This window comes from Monodelphis domestica, chromosome 6, assembly GCF_027887165.1.
Source record: "Monodelphis domestica isolate mMonDom1 chromosome 6, mMonDom1.pri, whole genome shotgun sequence".
In the NCBI taxonomy this organism is placed as follows: Eukaryota; Metazoa; Chordata; class Mammalia; order Didelphimorphia; family Didelphidae; genus Monodelphis; species Monodelphis domestica.
In genome coordinates, this window is record NC_077232.1 from 10763924 (window position 1) to 10783330 (window position 19407).

Below are 19407 nucleotides of genomic sequence, written 5' to 3' on the forward strand. Positions count from 1 at the left end.
GGGAGGGGTTACCAGGCGGCCCGGCCCCCCCAGCGCTTCCTGGCTGCTCCGCGTCCGTCCGGCGGCCGGGCGGGCGTCTGTTTGCCGCGCAGGGCCCGGATTGCTCCCTGGCCCTCGGGAGCCCGAGCGCGCCCCGACGGGCCCGTGCCCTCCCCGGGCGGGCCATGGCCCTGGCGGCACCTCCGCAGCCTTAGGCGCGGCCGTACCCCGGGGGCAGGATGGCCGGGGCCGCGGGCCCGGGTGAGTGCGACCCCGGGAGGCCCGGCAGAGAGGACCGGGTGGGCGTCGGGGCTGAGCCCCGGGTGATGGCCCTCTCTCCCGCCGTAGGTGGGGGCCAGGCGGGGGCCCCGGACGGCCTGGGGGCCTTGAGCCAAAGGCTGCGGGTCCAGGAGGAGGAGATGGAGCTGGTGAAGGCTGCCCTGGCCGAAGTCCTGCGGAGACTCCGGCTGAGGGAGGGGAGCCCGCTGGCCCCCGGCGCCCTGCAAGCGGCCGCCTCCGCCTCGATGAGCGCCAGGTATCGGGCTGCCCTCGCACCTCCCGCCCCCTCCTCCCCGCCGGCCGCCAGGCTCACCTCTTCGCTGTCTTCTCCAGCAGCCCCGCGGCCCCTCCTGGCCTGCCACCCCCCAGCAGCCCCTCCTTGGTGAGCCGGGCCACCCAGACGGACGCGGAGCCCGAGGCCAAGCCGACTTGTGGCCCTTTCAGCCTGAGCAATGGGCCCCCGGCCCCCGCGGGGGGCTGCGACGAGGAGCCGGGGGGTGCCCCGTCCGAAGGCGGGGGCAGCAGCAGCGGGGGCACCAGCTCTCCCGGCCCTCCCGGGGCGCTCCGGCCCTTCCAGCTCCCTCCGAGGGGAGACACGTGAGTTCCTGGGCCCGGAGGGAGGGGCGGCCTCGGACCCTGCACCCGAGCCTTAACTGCACCTTCCTCCTTGTCCCGCCCCTCCCTCGGCCCCCACTCCAGGCCTCGGCGGAATTCCTCCTCTTCCTCCTCCCCCTCCGAGCGGCCTCGACAGAAGCTCTCCAGGAAAGCGGCGTCCTCGGCCAACCTGCTGCTCCGCTCCGAAAGGTGGGCTTCCGCCAGCCTGCAGAGCGCCCCTCCCCCTTTTCTTCCTCCTTCCAGCGACTGTCAGATCTGGGCCCGCAGGGAGAGAGGAGCCGGCCTGACCCTTCTGAGCCCCAGCCCGGCCCCCTCCCCCTGGGGGCTGCTGCAGCTCCCAGCCCGTCCTCCTCGGCTCCTTTATTCAGTCCTTCCGCACCCCTGGGAGGCCACGTTTCTGGGCCTGCGCTCGCTACAGTGAGTGCCAGGGCAGTGGGAGCTGTCATGTCCCCAGTCACAGATGATGAAACTGAGGCTCGCATGGAGGACTTGGCCAGAGGCACTTTCAAACTGGGATCTTTCAGCCCTGGGGCGCCCCAGCCCCTCTCCTCTGGGGTTCTTGGCCTGTGGGCCACCAACCTATTTCAGAAAATAGTTTAAAACCCATTTCAGCCAACGAATCCCACGAATTCCACTTTATTCACCTAAAAACAAAAGTCCAAAAAGGTTGCCAGACTATTGAAGGGATCCACAATGCCAAAAAAAGGCTAAGGACTAGGCCAAGCCTGTCATTTTACACAGGCAGGGGCGGGGGTGGGGGCAGACAAATCGGCCCCCCTCAAGAAAAAATGTGATTTGAACCTGGGCACTCCCAGCTCACTTCCATCAGGCCCCTCCCTCCCGTCCAATGTGTTAGACTGGGCAAATGAGGCTACCGGAGGAGGGTGCTCAGGTGCTTCCCACCCCGTCGTGGAGCTGACAAACAGCCCCTCAGCCCATCGCCCTGGCCTGAACAGTTCTGCCTTTGAGGCCTCAATGTGGTCAGCCGGTCAAAGGGCCCCTGCCCAGCTTGACCCCTTCTACTGGGGCCATCATGGAACCCGCAGGGGAGATGACGGGCTCTGATCAACCCTCATTTCTCTGGTTCTTTAAACTGCGCTAAGCCCTCCTTCCTGACCACCTGGTAAAGTAGGTAATGCAGAGAGCGTTATTCCCATTTTTTAGATGTGGAAACTGAGGCAAAGGGTGCTTGGTTGCCCAGCTGGTCGGGTGGCGGCCTTTGAGCGCTTTTAACATGCTGCACTAGAGAGTCTCGGATAGCCATAGAACTTGCTAGTGTCTGAGGCCGGCTAGTCCTGATGTGGAATAAGGAGAAACAGTTGTGTTTGGAAGGGTGGGAAACTGAGGGAAATCTTGATGGTCCTGTGCCGTGGGAGCCCCAAACGCAGCACCTTTAGGCCACAGGACGCTTGGTCTCTTGCTCCAGTGCCATCCTCGCATTTCTTTTTGGTTGGGGGAAGGGAAGCCTCACCCTGCCTTTGAAGGACCCTAAAAATCTCTTGTTTGTGCCGTCAGGAGAGACCTGGGTTTGGATCCTGGCTCAGACACTTAACTTACATGCTGTGTGAGCCTCTGTTTCCTTATCTGTAAAATGGGGGCAGTCATGCCCAGAGCGGGAAACAGCCTGGAGATCCACGGTTAGCCACTGAGCAAAACCTGAATTCAAAGCCTGCCTCTGACTGTTCCTGGATTCCAAGTCGCTGCATCCTCTCAGGGGAAGCTTTAGAGAAGGCACTTATTGGTCCTCCTGGGCACAGGGTGGTTCCCTGGAAGGCTGGGCAGGGTGGTACCACGGTGGCCAGATCAGTGCTAGATTTGGAGTCAGGAAGACCCGAGTTCAAATTGGCCACAAGGCGTATGACCCCAGGCAAGTCACTTCCCCATCTGTGAAGTGGAGGTCACCCCAGCACCAAAGGAGACCCTGTTTGCAAAGGTACTTTGGGAACCCTAAAGTTGTCCATCCGCGCCAGCTGCGCTGCTGCTGCTGCTGCTGCTTTCTCGATGCCTCCCAGACTCCTTCCCAAGCCTGGCCTGCTCCCATTCACCTCTTGGCTTCTTTCGCCCTCTCTGTAGCCGAGGCGGGAAGGACCCCGTCTCCAGCCCCGGAGGACCTGGTTCTCGGAGGAGCAATTATAACCTGGGTGAGGACAGATGTGGGTCGAAACGGGCATCCTGGGTGGGAGGAGAGAGTGAGCTCTCCATCCGTGAGCGGCTCCCTCGGGAGCTCGAGAAGGGAGCCTCTGGGGCCGTGGAACCCCCTTGAGGGAAGTTGGGGCTGCCAGGACAGCATCCACCTCCGCTCCCTTCTCCGGTTAAGAGCCCGCCTGGCGGGGGGAGAGGATCGGACGGTAACCCCGGCCTCCCTGTCTCCCTGCAGAGGGCATCTCGGTGAAGATGTTCCTTCGGGGCCGACCCATCACCATGTACATCCCGTCGGGCATCCGCAGTCCCGAGGAGCTGCCCAGTGGCCCGCCCCCCGAGAACCTCAGCCTTGACTGGGTGTATCCTCCCGTCCGGCCCCCAATCTTCTCGTCCCTCCCCCCGCGCCCCTGCCAGCCTGCTCCCCCGAGGCTCCCCTCCCCCGACTTCTGTTCCCGCCACGTTTAGCATTCGTGCCCCACGGCTGGCTCCACGGGGCCTTCGTGCGGGCAGGAGGCCATCCGGGAGGCCCCTGTGAGTTTGTCCCAGGCGGCAGACGGGTAAAGGGATACAGAGAGACCCGAGGATCGAGGGAGGTGGCTCGAGCTGGGCAGGCCAAGCCGAGAAGGCCAGAGGCCTTAGAGTGCTCTCTCCTAGAGGCAATAGGGAGGCACGGAAGGCGCTTGAGGGAGGGGCGACCCCAAGGGGTGCCTTGGGAAGGGGCTGTTGTGCTGGAGAGGCTTCAACCAGGGGCGCGGAGGGGCAAGCTGGGGGGGGGGTGCTGGGAGGGCGGGGCACCGCCGGCCGCTTGTCTCTTCTGGGCCTCTTTTCCTTGACCCTCCCCTCCTCCTCCTCGTAGCTATGGGTACCGGGGCCGGGACTCGCGCTCCAACTTGTTTGTCCTGCGCTCTGGGGAAGTCGTGTATTTCATCGCCTGCGTGGTGGTGCTGTACCGGCCCGGAGGGGGCCCGGGAGGCCCTGGGGGGGGCGGCCAGAGACACTACCTGGGCCACAGCGACTGTGTGCGCTGGTGAGGCTCGGGCTCGAGGCCGGGGGCTCTGGGTCGCGCCCTCCTGCCTGTCTCTGCGGCCGCTGTTGGGCCGGGGAGGCAGCTGGTCCCTTAGAACTCATCTAGGCCAACTGCCCGCAGCCCTGGATTCTGGGGGGCCGGGGGGCTGAGACCCCTCCCCCACCGGCGCGTCCCCTCTCCCCCCTTCAGTCTCGCCGTCCATCCCGATGGTGTCCGAGTAGCTTCTGGACAGACGGCCGGCGTGGACAAAGATGGGAAGGTACCGTCGGATGGCGAGCCTGGGCGGGTGGGCCGCGGGTCCGGGCCGTGCCGCCACTTCCCCTCTCGCCGCAGCCGCTTCAGCCGGTGGTCCACATCTGGGATGCAGAGAAGCTCCAGAAGCTCCAGGAGATCGGCCTCGGGGTGTTCGAGCGCGGGGTTGGGGCCCTGGCCTTCTCCGTCGCGGTGAGCCCCCCAGCCCCCTGCCCATGCCCCCTCGGGACTCCCCCGGCCGCTCCCCCTGAGCCCCCGATGTCCCCCCAGGATCAGGGCAGCTTCCTTTGTGTGGTGGATGACTCCAACGAGCACATGCTGTCCGTGTGGGACTGGAGCCGGGGTACCAAGCTGGCGGAAATCAAGGTGAGGCCCCGGGAGGGGGCGGTTGGGAGCCCAGTGGGTGGGCCAGGGTGGGGCAGGCCCGGGTAGGGTCCAGGGCTGAGTCTGAGCATCTCTGTGGTTCCACGAGGCCTCCTTTCAGGAAGTCTAGACAGTGTGAAGCGGTGGAGAGTGCGGACCTGGGTTCAAATCCCACTCTATCTCTTACCACTACTACTGGCAGGACCTTAGGCACGTCATGTGGGCCTCGGTTTCCCCCAGAAGACACTCTGAAGGCCCCTTTGAGCTCTCCATCTCTGAGCCTCTGAACTCAGGACTCCCTGAGGCCGGGGACACCTTGCCAGCGGCAGGGGTGGGGAGTGGGCTCTCTGGGCTGGCCTGGGTTCGAGGATCGGGGTGCCGCTGGCGGTCTCACGCCCGGGTCTCCCGCCTCCAGAGCACAAACGACTCTGTCCTGGCTGTCGGCTTCAACCCCCGGGACAGCACTTGTATCGTGACCAGCGGAAAGTCTCACGTCCACTTCTGGAACTGGTCCCCTGGAGGAGGGGCTCTGGGGAATGGGGGCCTCGCACGGAAACAGGGCGTCTTTGGGGTGAGGTCTGCGAAGGGGCTGACGGGTGGGGACGTGGGTGTCGCCAGAGCCCCGCAGCCCCCTCCCCAGAGCAAGCCTAGATTGGATCACTCACCTCTGACCCCCAGCTTTTTGGTGGCCCCCCCTTGCCCCCCTGACTTCTTAAAGTGCAGGTGGATCCCTTGCCCACACGGATGCTCTCTCAGCTCACCTTTAACCTCTGCCCTCTGCCCCCTCCCAGAAATACAAGAAGCCCAAATTTGTCCCCTGCTTTGTCTTCCTCCCGGATGGAGACATCCTCACTGGGGACTCAGAAGGGACCATCCTCACCTGGGGGCGGAGCCTGCCGGACTCCCGGACCCCGGGCAGGGGTGGGGCTAAAGGTATCTGACCCCCCCCAGGGGCCCTGGAGGTGGGCCCGGGAGAGGGGAGCCACAACGCTTTCCAGTGTTCACCCCCTCCAGCAGAAATGTAGGGCCTCCTTCCATTATTAATGGAGGAGATCAATGAAGGCGGGATATTGGGTTTCACTAGGCTGCCACGGCCACGCTGCCACACAGGTGGCTGCTGAGGCTGGTGCTTCTAGGTTTGACCTTCTACACCCCCCCCCCACTAGCTCTCAGGAGCCTCCTCCTCCTCCTTTTCTCCTCCTTTTTCTCCTTCTCTTCCTTCTCCTTTTTCTCCTCCTCCTCCTCCTCCTTTTTCTCCTCCTCCTCCTCTTTCTCCTCTTCCTACTCCTCCTTCTCTTCCTTCTCCTCCTTTTTCTCCTCCTCCTCCTTCTCCTTTTTCTCCTCCTCCTCCTCTTTCTCCTCTTCCTTCTCTTCCTTCTCCTCCTTTTTCTCCTCCTCCTTCTCTTCCTTCTCCTTCTGCTCCTTTTTCTCCTCCTCCTCCTCTTTCTCCTCTTCCTTCTCCTTCTCTTCCTTCTCCTCCTTTTTCTCCTCCTCCTCCTTTTTCTTCTCCTTTTCTCCTCCTTTTTCTCCTTCTCTTCCTTCTTCTTTTTCTCCTCCTTCTCTTCCTTCTCCTTCTGCTCCTCTTTCTCCTCTTCCTTCTCCTCTTCCTTCTCCTTTTTCTCCTCCTCCTCCTTTTTCTTCTCCTTTTCTCCTCCTTTTTCTCCTTCTCTTCCTTCTTCTCCTCCTCCTTCTCTTCCTTTTTCTCCTCCTTTTTCTTCTCCTCCTTCTTCATTAAAAAGCAGACCCAACCCCCTTCAGTCATGGATCCAGTCTAGGGCTCTTAGACCAAGGATCGGAGGCGCAGAAGCCACAAGGGCTAGGCAGTGGAGTGAAGTGACTCGGCCAGGGTCACCCAGCTAGGGCCAGGCCTCTCCACCAAGCGGCTCCTGCCAGGGGCGATCCCGGGCTGAATTCCTTCTCCTTGGCCTCGGGCTGCTCTGGCCGGCCCTCCCTTCTCCTCCCAGAGACCTTTGGGATCGTGGCTCAGACCCGAGCCCACGAGGGCTCCATCTTCGCGCTGTGTCTCCTGAGGGACGGGACGGTGCTGAGCGGGGGCGGGCGGGACCGGCGGCTGGTGCGCTGGGGGCCGGGGCTCACGGCCCTCCAGGAGGCTGAGGTGAGCCCAGAGTGGGGGGCGGGGGGGCGGGCTGGGGGGCTGGAGAGCGGCCCCCCGTCACGACCTCCGGCCCCTCCAGATCCCAGAGCAGTTTGGAGCCGTGCGCGCCATTACCGAGGGGCTGGGCTCCGAGCTGCTGGTGGGCACCACCAAGAATGCGCTGCTGAGGGGGGACCTGACTCAGGGCTTCTCCCCCGTGATCCAGGTAGGCCTGTGTGGAGCTGGGGAGGGGCGCGGGGCCAGGAGGGAGGGCGGCGATGGGGTGACGCCGCGGATCCCCTAGGGGCACACCGACGAGCTCTGGGGTCTCTGCACTCACCCCTCCCTGAACCGCTTCCTCACCTGCGGCCACGATCGGCAGCTCTGTCTGTGGGATGGGGAGTGTCACGCCCTGGCCTGGAGTCTGGACCTCAAGGTACTGCGGCCACGAACCCCCAACTCCCTCCCTCCAGAGACCCCTTTTCCTCTCCTCTGCCCCAGTCTGGGGAGCTGGCCACCTCGAGGGAGGGGGGCCTCCCAGCTTGTGGGCGGCTATCGGGGTCCCCCGTGAGAAGGGCATCTCCTCGCATCCCGACCCGAGCCTCCTCCCCCTCCAGGAGACGGGTCTCTGTGCCGACTTCCACCCCAGTGGGAAGGTCGTGGCCGTGGGACTGAACACGGGCAGGTGAGGGGCCGGCCAGGGGAGGAGGGAGGGAAGGCCGGGCTGGGCTGGGCCGCACACCGGGGTCTCCTCTGACCAGGTGGCTGGTCCTGGACACGGAGACCCGGGAGATGGTGTCCGACGTCACGGACGGCAACGAGCAGCTCTCCGTGGTCAGGTACAGCCCAGGTGAGAGCCCCAGCCCGAGGAGCGCCTTGGGGGGCGCCATTGCAGGCGTCTGGGGCGTCGGGCCGGGCTTGTGGACTGACTGGCTGCCTCCGCAGATGGCAGCTACCTGGCCATAGGTTCCCACGACAACACCATCTACATCTACGGGGTGTCCAGCGACGGGGCCAAGTGCAGCCGGTTCGGCCGATGCCTGGTGAGGGGGCCGGACCGGGAGGGGGGGCTGCCCGACCCCGGAGGCTGTGACGCTCCTTTGCTTCCCCCAGGGGCACTCCAGCTTCATCACCCACCTAGACTGGTCCAAGGATGGGAACTTCATGATGTCCAACTCTGGGGACTACGAGATCCTCTACTGTGAGGAGGGTTCCCAGGGGTGGGTCCCAGGAAAGGGGGGGCGGAAGGGGCCGGGTTCCCTCCGCCAGGGTGGCCGGCTGGGCTGTGAAATGAGAACTTTGGCCTAGCGGCGGACATTCTAGCCTTCAAGGCCCCTCTGAGCTCCCCGCCTGTGCTCGAGGCTCTTTCGTGCTTTGGCATTCCATGCGGGCTGCCCCGACATGGTGCCAAGCCAAGAGCCGGAGAGGAAAGCCCCTGGCCCCCATGGGGGGGGGGGGGCAGCTGGGGACTGACCGCCGGGCTTCTTCCTTCCCTTCCTCCAGGGGACGTGGCGGGCGGTTGCAAGCTGCTGAGAAATCGGTATGAGAGCCGAGACCGCGAGTGGGCCACCTACACCTGCGTCTTGGGTTTCCACGTGTATGGTGAGGAATGCCGAGGGGGAGGGGCCGGCCAGTATGGCCGTGGTGGGTCCCGGATGTCCGGAACAATAGAAAGGCCCGGATGGTGGGTGGCCGCCGGGAATGTGGGAGCGGGAATGAGGAGGGCTTGACCCGGTAGGCGTGTGGCCCGATGGGTCGGACGGGACGGACATCAACTCTCTGTGCCGCTCCCACAATGAGCGGGTGGTAGCCGTGGCGGACGACTTCTGCAAAGTGCACCTGTTTCTGTACCCCTGCGCCAGGGCCAAGGTGAGGGGCTGCGGCGGGAGGGCCCTCTCGTCCCTTAGGGGCTGCTCTCCGAGCTTCCCTGTGACGGCCACGTTCCCCCTCCAGGCGCCCAGCCGAAAGTACGGAGGCCACGGCAGCCACGTCACCAGTGTCCGCTTCACTCACGACGATTCTCACCTCATCTCACTGGGAGGAAAGGATGCGAGCATTTTCCAGTGGCGCATGCTGGGAGGGGGGGGCCCGGGCCCGGCCCCCCCCACGCCCTCCCGCACCCCTTCCCTGTCCCCTGCCTCGTCCCTGGATGCTTGATCTCACTAGGACTAGACGGAGTGGGTGGGCTTAGAGCGCTTCTCCCCTCCCTCCCGTCGCCCGTCCGCCTCTTCCAACTTGGTTACATTCCGTGCCTTCTCCCAGCCCGGGAACACTGTACAGAGCCGCAGGCTGAGCCGAGCAGCCCCCGCGCCTTCCCCGACCCCGCCGCAGTCAGTGCAGGGGAATAAATGAACCATGCAAAGTCCAGCCGCCTCCGCTGTGTCCTTCTACGGGGGCAGGGCCGAGGGTGGAGGGAGGCCGGCGCGCTCCGTGCCAGGAAATGATTTGGACTCTAGGGCCGAGACGGCCAGGTCGGGAACCCAGGGCCAGAGACCTCCAGGAAGAGAGAAGGCTGAGCCGCATGCAAATGAAAAGCAAAGGAATGCAAATAAGGGGCCGGCCGCTCCCTCCTGGGGTGGCCACGTGCTGGGGCGCCGCAGGGCTGCGGCGAGGGAAGGGTTAAGGTCCAGCCCCGCCTCTCCCTCCCGGCCCCGCCTCTCTCGGCCAAGGAGGCGGAAATGCCCGAACGCCGGGGGCCACGGGCCGGAAAGAGCCGAAGCGCCTCCGGAAGTGGCCGAAGCGCGGGCGCCCGTCCTTCGGGCGCAGCCGGAAGGGTTCCGGAAGGGATCGGCGCTGAGGCAGGGCTCTGTCGGGACGAACCGAACCGCGGGACCCGCGACGCGGGACCGGGCGGCCGGAAGCAGCTGAGTGAGCCCGCGCTGGCCTCGGCGCGTCTTGGGCGGGAGGCCGAGGCGGCAGCGGCGGCGCGGGATGAGCCGGGGCTGAGGCGGCGGCGGGGCCGGAGCCGGGGCCGGGACCGGGGCGCCGAGCAGGGCCGAGCATTGCCGGGGTCTCCCTGCGGCTGAGCCGGGCGGCCATGGCGGCCAACATGTACCGGGTGGGGGGTAAGTACCGCGCGCCTGCGGCCTCTCGGGAACCAGAACCGAATTCACCGGACCCGGAGTGGGCTGGGGGGGGTGTGTGAGTCGCGGGCAGCCGAGGGGGTAGGGGGCACGAGAGAGCGCATGCGCGCACGGGATCCTGGCCGGGGGTCCCAGAGGGGAGGGCGCATGTGCGGAGGGCCCCCCAGGGGTCCTGTTTGGCTGGGTGGGGGGTAGAACTGCTCTGGAGCTACTTGACCACCAGAGCTATTGCGGCCGGTACCGGACTGAGGGCCCCCCTTTAAGGGACTCCAGGGTGTCCGTGAGGGACTGAGCCCCTATCGTTGAGCCCCGCGCCCCGTGTTCTCAGTGCGATCCGCTGCCGCGACAGGGCCACCCATAGAGCCCATACAGCTTATGCGGGATACCCTGACCCGACATCGTCACTCTCGGGGTACAACTAGTGTCCACATCTGCCAGGGTTGGACTGAAGGGGGGGGTGAGTCCCGGCACCGGGAGGCCCCCAACTCCTTTCTGCTGGGGGGACAGGTTTCTTGTTGGGTGAGGGAATAGAGCTAAGTTCGTCTTCAGAGGGAGCTTAGGAGCCCCTTTTCACTTGAGCAAGACAGTAACTTTCCCTCCTTGTCGGGGCGCTAGCGGTTAAGCCTCAGTGTCTCCCCCTCCCCCCTCCCGGTTTGGTTTGAACCTTGGTTTTACTCGCTTCAGACCAGAACCCTGGCCTGGGCTGCCCCCTCCCCGGCATTCCAAAGAGTTAGCTGGTTTCTGGGGCACCAGGAGAAGTCCGGTCCGAGGCCAGCCCCCCTGGGAGAGTAGTGAAAGGGAAGGATACTTGTAACGACCAGCTGGGGATGGGGGAGGGCAACTGTGATGTCGCAGCTCTAGGTCTGGACTAGATGCAGTCAGGGGCTGCTCTTGGCCTTGTCAGCGTCCCCAGAGTCAAGCTCCTTAGTGCAGCAGCCCACCGCTTTCTGACTAACGGTCCGTTTTGTCTTTGGGATGAGCAGGATTATCGGAGTTTTGTCTTTGTATCTCCAGCCCTTAGAACATACTAAATGCTGATTGATTGAATCACAGGGAGATGGCCTGGGAGCCCTAGCAACTGAGTGACTTTGGGCTAGAGGCCAATTCCAAGTTTTTCTTTCTTCTCTCCTCCTTCCCCTCTTTTGAGTGTCCTCACTTCCACCTTGTTTTATGGTACATCTTCTCCCTCACTGGGCTCCCTTGAGCTTAAGCAGCTTCTTCAAACTCTTCCCACTGCAGATTACGTCTATTTTGAGAACTCCTCCAGCAATCCTTACCTGGTGAGAAGGATTGAGGAGCTCAATAAGGTGAGTGTGTGTGTGTGTGGGGAGGGGGTGGCAGGGAGATCGAAATGTCTGAGAATGTGAGCTGAAGGTTAATATGGGAACAGCATGCTTCTGTGGGGCTTCTGTTCTTTGTGTGGGCGGTTGTTGCCTTCACTTCCTCTCCTCGGCCTCAAAGGACAGAACTTGGAACAGTGGGCCGCAGTTAGGGAAAGGTGGGTTTTGATTCGATTCGAAGACAGACATCCTAGCAAGGGCTATCTGAGAGTGGAAAGGGCAACCTTAGGAGGTAATTTTGTTACTGCAGCCTATAGGTTAAGTCTGGTTGATCATTTTGAAGCAATGTTGGTATTAGTCTTCTAGTGGTCAGAGTGGAGGACTTCAGGCCCCTTCCCAGTGCATACTCCTTGGAGGATTCTCCTTATTGTCTCAAGCATCCCAAAGTGCTCTTGCTGGCTTTATCTTGGCCTTGGCCTACTTCCGAGCTCCTTGAGTGGGAGGAGACTTGGGAGGCCCAGGTCCTGAGCAGTGGTGCTTTGGGACTCACAATTTCCTGAGGTCTTTTTTGCCAGTGAGTGCTTTGAAAATGAAATCGTTCTATGGGACCCTGGGCAAATCACTTAACTCCCTTGCCTAGATTTTATGGCTTTTCTGTCTTGGAGCCAATACCTAATGTGGATTCTCAGAGGAGGGTAGGGGTTGAAAAAAAGAAAGAGAAAAGAAAATGGATTTCTTATTAGTGCCCCCGTTTTCCCTAGATCCACTTTAACACCCAGTTTCCACCACTTTGTCTTTTTTTCCTAGACTGCAAATGGGAACGTGGAGGCAAAGGTTGTTTGCCTTTTCAGAAGAAGGGACATTTCCAGCAGCCTCAATAGCCTGGCTGACAGCAATGCCAGTGAGTCTTTTCTCCCCCTCCCCTCATGTCCTCAGGCCTGGGCAGGTCCTTGCAGGTGATTTCTCTGGTCTGATGACCAGGATAGGGGGGATGTGTGGGATGTGTTTTGGGAGGGGGGGAGCAGGTCTGCATGGAGGGGTTAGGGCTTGTTTTCACATGTCAGAAAAGCAGAAGAATGGAGCAGGAATGTGACGAGGAGAGCCAAAATGTGGGTTTTAAGGTGGGGAAGACAATAGGAGATGGGAGGTGGGAGGTTTTTTTTGGGAGGATGGATACAGTGAACCTAATCATCAAGAAATAGAAACTTGTGGACAACTTTTGGATGAACTGGAGTTGTGGGCAAGAGAATTGAAGTATTTGTTTAGGAAGAGAAGGTCCTAAAGGTATGGTACAGCCTACCTTGGGAAGTGGGGCAGGTGGTTTGTATAGATAGTAGGGTATCCAGTTGGGCTGGTGGTAAGAGGACAAGGAAGACTGCTCTTTTGAACAGGATAGAGGCTTTGGGGAGAGCCTTCATTCTCCTAATTTTCATCTTCCTTCTCTTTGTTTTCTTCTCTTCCTCTTTCCTTCATCCCTCCCTACCCCTTTTTCTTTTCTAAGCACCTATTCATTTCTATCATTTGTCCCCCTTTTCCTTTTTGATCTCTTTGCCCCCCTCCATTGATGTTTCAATTTTCAACTTCTTAGCCTAAGGTCCAACACTAAGGGGTTAATGGGGAACCGGGCTCTCCAAGTTTCTTAGCCCTTTGGGGTTTACTGCCCCATCTGGCAGGGGCTGACCTTGGCTTTGTCCAATCAGGAGGGTTGTTGGGGGTGTGGTCCCCTTGCCTAAGCCCTGGTTTCCGGAGCACAGAGGCGAGGGGAGGAGTCAGCTGTAAACTCCTCCCCCACCCCATCTCCCTTGTGGTTGGAACAATGGCCAATGGGCCTGGGCTTGTTGCTATGTTCCTCTCCTACTCCCTTTGCTTGGCACCTATCCCAGTTAACCCTTTGCAGCAGGGTTTCTTAACCAGCTTAAGGCATTAGGAGGGGAGGGATAGTGTTGGTATTGAGATGGAAGTTCTGTCTCTGAAAGCTAAACACTATGGTCCAAGCAAAGAATAAGTGACATTTTATGGTCCTGTGGGTGCTGCCTAAAGTAGGGGAGCCCTGTGAAGTCTGAGGACAGGCCTGGGTAGATATAGTTTACTATGACTTCACTGGTGTTTAAATTCCCAGGTCTTCTATTTCTGTTGGCAAGTACTACCTGTGTATTGTGAGGTCCCAGCCTCAACCCTTGGGGCCTGGAACGAATCTCTAAGGTGATCTGGATAAGAGAGAGAAGGGTTATGGAAGCTCTTCTTCAGTAGCAGCTTTAAACTCAGAGCATTAGGGAGCATGAGTAATCCAGGCCAAAAGGGAGGAAAGAAAGGAAAAATGATGGCAGCTAAGGAAGGAAAGACAGACTGGAGGGGTTTGGGGAGGGGGGAGATGAACGAGCAAACCCCCTCCCCTGCCTTCTTCCCTGCCTCTTTTCCTCTCCCTGCCCTCCCTTCCCCTCCCCAGCTGCCCTTCATTCTTTTTTATCTCCCAGGGGAATTTGAGGAGGAGTCCAAGCAGCCAGGAGTCTCAGAACAGCAGAGGCACCAGCTGAAGCACCGGGAGCTCTTCCTTTCTAGACAATTTGAATCATTGCCAGCTACCCACATACGGTACGGACAGGCCACAGTCTTCTCTTTTGCTCCCACCATCTCCTTCTATTTAGCTGGTAAATGGAAAGACCTTCTGCTCCCCAGGACAAAGAAGGGGGTGTTGGGACATCACATGGGATGAAGGTGGGGGATTGTGCATTTAGTGACCCGTTCTTCTTGCAGTGGGAAATGCAGCGTGACTCTATTGAATGAAACAGACATCCTGAGCCAGTACTTGGAGAAGGAGGTAACCAAGATGGCTGAGTGGGCAGAAGGGAGGGATTGAATAGTGCCACTACAGGGTAGAGAACAGTAGAGGTGGCTCCTGGGGAGAACCATCCTCCCTTAGCTAGCTAGTGTTGGGCAGTAGCATTCCTCTAGGGCTGAGCCTGTGAGGAAGAATTGAAGCCAAGAAATGTTGAGGGGCAGCTCTGGGGTTCTGAGAGGAGAGATACTAGAGCACCATGCCAAAGGAGTCTTGGGAGCCCGGATTGGAAACAGTAACAGAGAGACCCCTTTGGGTAAGGGGAAGCTCATTTCAACCTGTTCCCCACCCTCCTCTGTTTTAGGACTGCTTCTTCTACTCCTTGGTGTTTGACCCTGTTCAGAAAACCCTTTTGGCTGACCAGGGTGAGATCCGGGTTGGCTGCAAGTACCAAGCCGAGATTCCAGAACGACTGGCGGAAGGTGAGGCCATAAGGCCAAGGGGGAGCCCCAAGGAGCCAAAGAGAGCAAGGAGTCTGTATGAGGGAGGGGCCTTGGGGAAGGGCAAGGTTCAGGAGGTGGGGGAAGAGGGGAAGTCCTGTCTGGCTAGAAAGGTCATCAGTTTGAGAAGGCTCAGCATGGGTGGAGCGCACCATTCCTTCAGGAAAGGGGGGCCAGAGGCCCACTTTGTACTCTTTCAAGGCCATAGCATTCTTATTTTTTCCAGGTGAGTCTGATAATCGAAATCAGCAGAAGATGGAAATGAAAGTCTGGGATCCAGACAACCCCTTGACTGATCGGCAGATTGACCAGTTCCTCGTTGTGGCCCGGTGAGGGGTGGGTGGGTGATGTGGCCCTAGGTTGGGGGCGGTGTGGAGTGGAGACCCCAACTAACCCTTTCTTAGTCCCAGTTGGCTTTCTCAAGGCCACCCAGTCTTATTCTCCCCTCCCCATCTCCTGGAAGCTTCCTTCTATCCCTTGACCTGCTGTTCCCTCCTCTAGAGCTGTGGGCACCTTTGCCAGGGCCCTGGACTGTAGCAGTTCCATTCGGCAGCCGAGTCTGCACATGAGTGCAGCAGCTGCCTCCCGAGACATCACCTTGGTGAGTGGACACTGTCTGGGTTGGGGAAGTCAAGGGGCTAGGAAGGGCCCAGAGATGACTGGTGCCCACATCTGCCCCTGGGCTATTTCACAGCCTCCCCACTCCATGTTGCCCCCATTAGTTTCACGCCATGGACACACTGCAACGGAATGGTTATGACCTGGCCAAGGCCATGTCCACACTGGTGCCCCAGGGTGGCCCTGTTTTGTGCCGGGATGAGATGGAAGAATGGTCGGCCTCTGAGGCCATGCTTTTTGAGGAGGCGCTGGAGAAATACGGCAAGGATTTCAATGATATCCGTCAGGACTTTGTGAGTAGTGAGGCTGTGAGAAGGGCTAGGTTAGGCAGCGGCGGCGGCAGCGGCAGCAGCAGCAGGGGGCTCGGGGTCCTCGGGCTAGGGTGCCGCCAGCTCACTCTGCATCACCTCCCCAGCTCCCCTGGAAGTCTCTTGCCAGTATTGTCCAGTTCTATTACATGTGGAAAACCACTGACCGATACATCCAACAGGTGAGGATTGGTCTAGGGGATCTGGGGGGGGGGGGGGGAAGCCAGGCCCTGAGATGACCCTCATGCTGCTTTCTCTGGTTTTTTTTTTTTTCTGTCACCTCCAGAAAAGATTAAAAGCAGCTGAAGCTGATAGCAAACTGAAACAAGTCTACATCCCTACGTAGTAAGTTGAGATGGGGTGGGGGGAGCATGGGGACTCCTAGGCTGGAAGCTGTCCTCCAGCCTCTGGCCACTGGCCTGTATCCATCCATTCCTGTCCTATTCCCACCCCAGCACCAAGCCAAACCCGAACCAGATCATCTCTGTGGGGTCAAAGCCTGGTATGAATGGGGCTGGATTCCAGAAGGGTCTGACCTGCGAGAGCTGCCACAGTGAGTGTCTCCATTTGTACCTCAAAGTTCAGGGAAGCTAGGCTCGTCCTTTCTGACTGCCACCCCAACAGCGGGCCTTTTTCTGTTTTTCTAGCCACCCAGTCAGCACAGTGGTATGCTTGGGGCCCCCCTAACATGCAGTGCCGTCTTTGCGCCTCCTGTTGGATCTACTGGAAGAAGTATGGGGGGTTGAAGACTCCGACACAGTTGGAGGGGGCAGCACGGGGTACCACCGTAAGGACCCTGGGTTTGGGGGGTGGCAGGGTTTGGCCTAGAAGGGAGGAGGTTAAGAAAGCTGTCTGTCTGCACCTTTGAATAACAGGGAGAAAATAGTCTGGAAGCTGGGTTCATGAGCTAATGGACATTAGGCCCAGCTGGTTTGGGAAGTGGGGGTGGGCCTGACCCAGAATTCTGAGGGCAGTAGAACACTAGCTGATACATCGGTTCCTCTTTCTTCTAGGAGCCACACTCCCGAGGCCACTTGTCTCGACCTGAAGCTCAGAGCCTTTCTCCTTACACAACAAGCGCCAACCGTGCCAAGCTATTGGCCAAGAACAGACAGACGTTTCTCCTACAGACGACTAAATTGACTCGACTTGCCAGGCGCATGTGCAGGGACCTGTTGCAGCCAAGGAGGGCTGCCCGACGACCCTATGCCCCCATCAATGCCAACGCAATCAAGGCTGAATGTGAGAATGGGCAGGAGACATTTACTGGAGACAGTGGGGATGGTTTGCCCAAAAGCTGTTTTGGCCGTGCTGGGCTAAGAGTCACCCTGACTTTTGTGTCCCTAGGCTCCATCCGGCTCCCCAAGGCAGCCAAGACGCCTCTCAAGATTCACCCCTTGGTGCGATTGCCCCTGGCAACCATTGTCAAAGATCTCGGTATGGGGCTGGGGACTGGTGTCTAAGTGGGGATGGAAGAATCTGGTTAAGATGGGGATTCTCCAAGGAAAGAAGGGAGGGGAGGAATGGGGTTGAGATTAAGGATTTCAGCTCGGCCTTTCTCTTTCCTCTGTAGCGGCCCAGGCTCCTCTGAAACCAAAAACCCCACGAGGCACGAAGACGCCCATCAATAGGAACCAGATGACCCAGAATCGGAGCCTGGGGGGCATCGTGGTGAAACGGGCCTATGAGAGTGTGAGTTGGGAACAGGACGACAGGATGGTTGTCTGTTTCCTCCTAGTTCTTGGTCTCAGAGCTTAAAGCCTGGAGCAGAGGGGTTGCAGTGGCAGCAGTGACAGCAATCCATACCCACACACATTTTCAGATTTATATGCCAGCATTTCCATAGCATTTTAAAGTCCACAAAATGCTTTATAAATGTTAAGCCATGTTTTCTTCATGACAATTCTGGGAGGTCCTTGATGTTCTTATCATTTTACAGAAAGTTTATAGAAACTGAGGCAGAGTAGTTAAGTGACTTGGCTGGGATCACACAGCTTTATTAAGTGTCTGAGGCAGGATTTGAACCTGGATCTCCCCAACTTCAAGCCCAGTGCTCTTACCCACTGAACTCCTTGGCTGCAGAGAATCCAGTTTCAGCCCACTTGAAGGATATGTTTCCTTCCTTTTGGCTTTTCCAGAACTGGGATGGTTGCCTTAGGAGATCTAGGGCTCCTAGGAGCTGAGCCCTGGCTGGGGGTGGGGGGGCACATGGTGTTCCCCATGTGTGTGTTTGAAAGCTCCCTGCTCTGTCTTCCAGGTGGTTCCATTTTCAGCCAATGGCCGGCCCCTCACTTCAGGGATTCGATCAAGTACACAGCCTGCAGCCAAGCGTCAGAAGCTAAACCCAGCTGATGCTCCCAATCCTGTGGTCTTTGTGGCCACAAAAGACACCAGGTAGGGGGCCAAGGGATGGTTTAGCGACTTGGGGGCCTGGCAGCAGAGATTTGGGGGGCTTGAGGGAACAAACAGGCATAGTAAACAGGGATAATGGGCTTGAGCTTCAATTGTGATTACATTTGGCATCTCTTTCAACTGGCCAACACTGTCCCCTCTTCTTTGCCAGGGCATTACGGAAGGCCTTGACCCATCTGGAAATGCGTCGGGCTGCAAGGCGGCCCAACTTACCATTGAAGGTGAAGCCACCTCTGCCTCCAGTCCGGGCCCCAATTCCTCCACCTCTACCCCCACACCCGGCCAGTACCAACGAACCCATCGTCTTGGAGGATTGAGCATTCTTGGGGGAAGGGAAGAGAGCCGGGAGGGTGGCCTCTGGTCCCTCCCATGCTCCCTATGGACAGGGGCATTCACCTGGGGGCTGGGATCCTGGGAGGGGATTGGAGGGCTTGCTGTAGCTTCACAAATGCCACTTGTCTGCCTCTCCTTGACCTCCCCCAGGTCCTGGGCAAGTAGGAAAGGGACTGGCCCTGGGACAGGTTTTTTTGGGGGGGAGGGTTTTTTAAAGTTTTTTTTAATTTTTTCCTCCCCTTGTTGGGGAGCATGGGAGGGGAAAGTAGGGTACCAGCAGGTACTTGTGGGGGTGGGGCGTGCACTGCCATGTCTCAAGTCTTGTTTTCTTTTCTATTTGGAGTTTTACTCCCATCTGATGTCCAGACTTAATTGGAGTTAGAGGCCTGGGAGCCTGGGCAAGCTCAGCTCCTTGTGCTCACTCTTCTTCCCTTCCCCCACATCCCTGCCTTTTGTACACCTACTCTCAAAAATAAAGACCCTTTGTCCGTTTTTTAACCTTGGGATCTGTAATCTGTTCTTAGAGCAACAGAAATAAAAAAGCTGTTTTTCTTCAGCCTTCTTGGCTCTGCTGCTCTCTGAGGGGGATGGGCCCAGGGAGGGCTGGCAGTGTGGACAGAGGGCAGAGGAAGGCTGCCCCAAGCCCATAGAGCTTTCTCGTAAGTTCCATGCGGTGGGAAAGCCCAATCCCTCTCTTGACTTGAGCCTGGTGGTCCTGGAGAATCCTTGAACCTGGTGCCCTTGGGTCCTGTCCATGAAGGGAACTGGGAGGCTCTCCAGGACAGACAGCAGGGGAGGAGGGGCCAAGGGCCTGTCCATGCTGGCTCTCCTGCCTGCTCCACCCTCTGTTGGGCCTGTATGTGCTGACCACAATTCTGATCCTGTCCCACCTGTTGGCTGGGCCGCATGCAGAAAGGGACCTGGGTTCCACTGCCTTCTCGGGGTTGAGGGTCTCCCCCGTGAGTGTGCTGCACCCCCAGAAAAATCAGGGCCATGTCGCAGACCCTAGTGGGTCCCCGGGACGGGATTCCTTGTTTCTCCTATGGGGTTCGGTCATCCATAGTGCCAGTTAGGCATAAAACATACAAGAACTCTCCAGTCTTGGCCCGCCTCCGGGGGCGGGGCCGGAAGTCTTGGGACGGGGCACTCGCCTTAGCCTCTCCTAGTCTCTGACACTAGAGGAGGGGAGGGGTTCTGAGCCTGTAGCGGCAACGTGCTCCCCAGCAGCCCGCCAGGTTATTTAGCCATTATCATGAATATTCGTATTAGCTCAGGTCCAATCAGCGACAGGCGCTGCTCAAACCTAGCCAATCGCATTACTGTATGCAGATTAGCCCAGGAGGGA

General features: G+C 59.3%; 2 protein-coding genes across 11 annotated transcripts; both read left to right on the forward strand.

Annotated features, from left to right (window-relative positions):
* Positions 1–54: 54 nt before the first annotated feature.
* On the forward strand, positions 55–9117 carry EML3 (EMAP like 3). Of its 8 annotated transcripts, XM_056801604.1 has the most exons (22): positions 64–240; positions 328–514; positions 592–855; positions 958–1062; positions 2947–3014; positions 3251–3374; positions 3872–4042; positions 4232–4301; positions 4376–4486; positions 4565–4660; positions 5073–5228; positions 5449–5590; positions 6622–6773; positions 6853–6978; positions 7057–7188; positions 7370–7437; positions 7514–7602; positions 7698–7795; positions 7866–7953; positions 8256–8354; positions 8491–8621; positions 8706–9117. In XM_056801604.1, exons 1-22 carry the CDS (start codon positions 219–221, stop codon positions 8907–8909), a joined length of 2703 nt encoding a protein of 900 aa, XP_056657582.1. In that variant the 5' UTR covers positions 64–218; the 3' UTR covers positions 8910–9117. The 8 variants fall into 8 exon arrangements, 6 of the variants coding, with proteins under 6 accessions (XP_056657584.1, XP_056657583.1, XP_016279068.1 ...); XM_056801603.1 differs by having other exon boundaries at positions 62–514; positions 595–855; XM_001366316.4 differs by having other exon boundaries at positions 63–514.
* Positions 9118–9675: 558 nt separating this feature from the next.
* On the forward strand, positions 9676–18618 carry MTA2 (metastasis associated 1 family member 2). Of its 3 annotated transcripts, none has more exons than XM_016423583.2 (18): positions 9676–9817; positions 11075–11142; positions 11923–12016; positions 13590–13707; positions 13870–13933; positions 14256–14373; positions 14618–14720; positions 14893–14992; positions 15114–15302; positions 15425–15499; positions 15604–15662; positions 15773–15870; positions 15965–16104; positions 16331–16559; positions 16665–16754; positions 16891–17009; positions 17575–17711; positions 17881–18618. In XM_016423583.2, the coding sequence occupies exons 1-18, from the start codon at positions 9790–9792 to the stop codon at positions 18044–18046; spliced, it is 1995 nt and encodes a 664-aa protein (XP_016279069.2). In that variant the 5' UTR covers positions 9676–9789; the 3' UTR covers positions 18047–18618. The 3 variants fall into 3 exon arrangements, with proteins under 3 accessions (XP_016279069.2, XP_056657586.1, XP_056657587.1); XM_056801608.1 differs by lacking the exon at positions 9676–9817 and adding an exon at positions 10225–10247; XM_056801609.1 differs by lacking the exons at positions 9676–9817; positions 11075–11142 and having other exon boundaries at positions 13562–13707.
* The last annotated feature ends 789 nt before the right edge of the window (positions 18619–19407 follow it).

What these genes read in the sequence shown, in the direction of transcription:
- EML3 (XM_001366316.4), top strand. Translation starts at nt 219, where the DNA reads ATGGCCGGGGCCGCGGGCCCGGGTGAGTGCGACCCCGGGAGGCCCGGC. An exon ending in GAGGAGCAATTATAACCTGG is followed by an intron (nt 3,015 to 3,250) that starts GTGAGGACAGAT and finishes GTCTCCCTGCAG; the next exon opens with AGGGCATCTCGGTGAAGATG. An exon ending in GCGTGGACAAAGATGGGAAG is followed by an intron (nt 4,302 to 4,375) that starts GTACCGTCGGAT and finishes CTCTCGCCGCAG; the next exon opens with CCGCTTCAGCCGGTGGTCCA.
- MTA2 (XM_016423583.2), top strand. Translation starts at nt 9,790, where the DNA reads ATGGCGGCCAACATGTACCGGGTGGGGG. An exon ending in CCTGGCTGACAGCAATGCCA is followed by an intron (nt 12,017 to 13,589) that starts GTGAGTCTTTTC and finishes TTTATCTCCCAG; the next exon opens with GGGAATTTGAGGAGGAGTCC. An exon ending in GTGGCCACAAAAGACACCAG is followed by an intron (nt 17,712 to 17,880) that starts GTAGGGGGCCAA and finishes CTTCTTTGCCAG; the next exon opens with GGCATTACGGAAGGCCTTGA.